Consider the following 2368-nt stretch of genomic DNA (forward strand, 5'->3'; position numbering starts at 1 on the left):
GGTTGGTTGTGAGGAGGGGGGTGGCTGAGAGAGGCTCAGAGGTTGCCAATGTGCTGAGTCAGCATGACCGGCTTGGAACAGCCATGCTCTGGACCCAGCCTGCCAGGCTATTTTTAAATATGTGGCTTCCTTGTACTCTGACTCCTCCCAGTGTTTCTAATCTTCCTTCTGCCCCCCCCCCCCGCCCCATTCTCTCCCCAGCCACTGCCAGCACTTGGCTTAAGTCTTCACAGGCGCGCGAGTGAGGAAGGAGAGAGATGAGCAGCAGCAGCTTCTGCTGAGGGGCAGGATCAGTTGCTTGTGAGTCTGTCTGGTTCAGACTGGGAGACAGGTGTTTGCTAAGCATAGCATGTGGGAGAGACTGGCACTGGCAGCAGGCTTTGCCCCAGCCTCCCCTGTTGGAGCCCCTGGGTGCTGTGCAGGGTTAGGTTGCCCCTGGGGAGTTGATCCCACAGGCCAACCTCTGACCTTCCCCTCCTTTCTTTCAGATCCTGACTGACCAGGCTCTCGTGTTATGACGACCCCCAACAAAGGAAACAAAGCCTTAAAGGTAAAGGGGAGGGGGGGCCTGGGAGCATGGGTGACAAGCAGCTGGCGCTATGCGGGCGATCGCAATAATGCGTGTGTTCCTCTTCCCACAGGTGAAGCGGGAGCCGGGCGAGAATGGGACCAGCTTGACAGATGAGGAGCTGGTGACCATGTCTGTGCGTGAGCTGAACCAGCATCTGCGGGGCCTGTCCAAGGAGGAGATCATCCAGCTGAAGCAGCGTCGGCGAACGCTGAAGAACCGAGGCTACGCGGCTAGCTGTCGTGTCAAGCGTGTCACCCAGAAGGAGGAACTGGAGAAGCAGAAGGCAGAGCTGCAGCAAGAGGTGGAGAAGCTGGCTTCTGAGAACGCCAGCATGAAAATGGAACTTGATGCTCTCCGCTCCAAGTATGAGGCGCTCCAGAACTTCGCCAGAACCGTGGCCCGGAGTCCTGTGGCCCCAGCTCGGGGCCCTATCACCTCCAGCATGGGTCCCCTCGTCCCTGGCAAAGTCGCCACCACCAGCGTCATCACGATAGTGAAATCCAAAACGGACGCCCGGTCTTAGTAAAGCAACGCTGCCTGGGCTTGTCTGTGCAGGGCAGTTAGGCGCAAAGCTAACCTGGAATCCCCAAAGCACAAACCCTTTTCCTAGTGGGTCAGGACTCCCTCCTCTCTGCTCGGGACTGGCCTGCTGATCACTCCAGTTTTGTGTTTTGTCTTGTTCAGATTGATATGACCAGTGGTGACACCCCCCCATCCTGTGCAAACAGAGCCTCCCACCTATGGGTCTACAGCCCTCTGGGGCATCCTTGGGATAGAGACTGTGAAAGACCTTGGTGTTCTAGCCAAAGAAATTCTGCACAGCATGGAGGAAGGTGTGTGCTTGAGGCCCATGACGCTTCTCAGTGGGTTGGGAATGGGAGGGCAGAGGAGGCTCTGTGGCAGGGAGTCGGGATCCCTGGTTTCAGTCACTTCTGAAGGATTTATTCCATTATACTTCCAAGTGGCATATCTCGGTGCCTGTTTGCCAGGTGCCCAAATCTGCTGCTTCTGTCTCGCTTGGTATCAGTGATTGCCGTGGGGGTAGTTTGTGTAACTGAGTTTATGTTAACTTCTAGATGCACCGCCTGTGTCCCAAAGGCAGGTTTCCTTGTGACTTTCACTGCACCAGCCACACACATGCAGTAATGGAAGGGAGGAAACTGCAGTTCCCTGGTGTCTCTGCTCTGGAGGTGTGTGTGTGTGTGTGTGTGTGTGTGTGTGTGTGTGTAGGGGGGGGAGATGATGGGGACACTATGGGGGCCAGCAATGGGAGGAGGAGGAGGTACCATAGTGACTGAAGGCCAGTTTTGTGCCTAACATGTTGCACTGAACAAGACCAAAATCACTAGTTTTTTCCCATCTATTGAGGGTATCAAGTGTCTCTAGTGTGATGGTTTACACAACCAGTTTGTGGTTAAATAGTCCTTTTATTTAAAGAGAGAAACATTCATTTTAAGAGTTATTAAATTATCTAAGTTTAAAATCAGACAGAAGAGAGCGCATATTTATAGTCGGCTTTTTTTACCTGAGCAGGCGGGAATATTTGACCGTATAAATGGAGAAATATTCTCAGTCTCTGCTAGCTGAAAAGTAAATAAAGAAAAATAATTTTAAAGTTTCTCATGAACCTCCTGCAAACTCTCTGTGGCTCCGAGGTTAGTTTTTATAAAGAGTTATCAGACTTTATTTATAAAATTTAGAAAAAGACAAAAAAAGAGGCAAGTCCTGTTTGATATCTTTTTTGCAATTGTACCAAAAGTGACTTATTCTTGAACTCGCTGGCTTCCTTCGTGTTCC

At 51.6% G+C, this 2368-nt stretch overlaps 1 protein-coding gene across 2 annotated transcripts; it reads left to right on the plus strand.

Annotated features, from left to right (window-relative positions):
* Positions 1 to 261: 261 nt before the first annotated feature.
* Positions 262 to 1779, plus strand: MAFG (MAF bZIP transcription factor G). Of its 2 annotated transcripts, XR_002908271.2 has the most exons (4): positions 262 to 300; positions 489 to 550; positions 642 to 1404; positions 1648 to 1779. XR_002908271.2 is itself a non-coding variant. In XM_024203149.2 (3 exons), the coding sequence occupies exons 2-3, from the start codon at positions 515 to 517 to the stop codon at positions 1092 to 1094; spliced, it is 489 nt and encodes a 162-aa protein (XP_024058917.1). In that variant the 5' UTR covers positions 262 to 300; positions 489 to 514; the 3' UTR covers positions 1095 to 1779. The 2 variants fall into 2 exon arrangements, 1 of the variants encoding a protein (XP_024058917.1); XM_024203149.2 differs by having other exon boundaries at positions 642 to 1779.
* Positions 1780 to 2368: the final 589 nt, after the last annotated feature.

This window comes from Terrapene carolina, unplaced genomic scaffold (genome assembly GCF_002925995.2).
Source record: "Terrapene carolina triunguis isolate 2854851 unplaced genomic scaffold, T_m_triunguis-2.0 Scaffold192, whole genome shotgun sequence".
In the NCBI taxonomy this organism is placed as follows: domain Eukaryota; kingdom Metazoa; phylum Chordata; order Testudines; family Emydidae; genus Terrapene; species Terrapene triunguis.

Bases quoted from the DNA above. Each gene is read 5' to 3' on its own strand.
- MAFG (XM_024203149.2), top strand. From the start codon at position 515: ATGACGACCCCCAACAAAGGAAACAAAGCCTTAAAG. The intron at 551-641 runs GTAAAGGGGAGG...CTCTTCCCACAG, and splicing joins AAGGAAACAAAGCCTTAAAG to GTGAAGCGGGAGCCGGGCGA.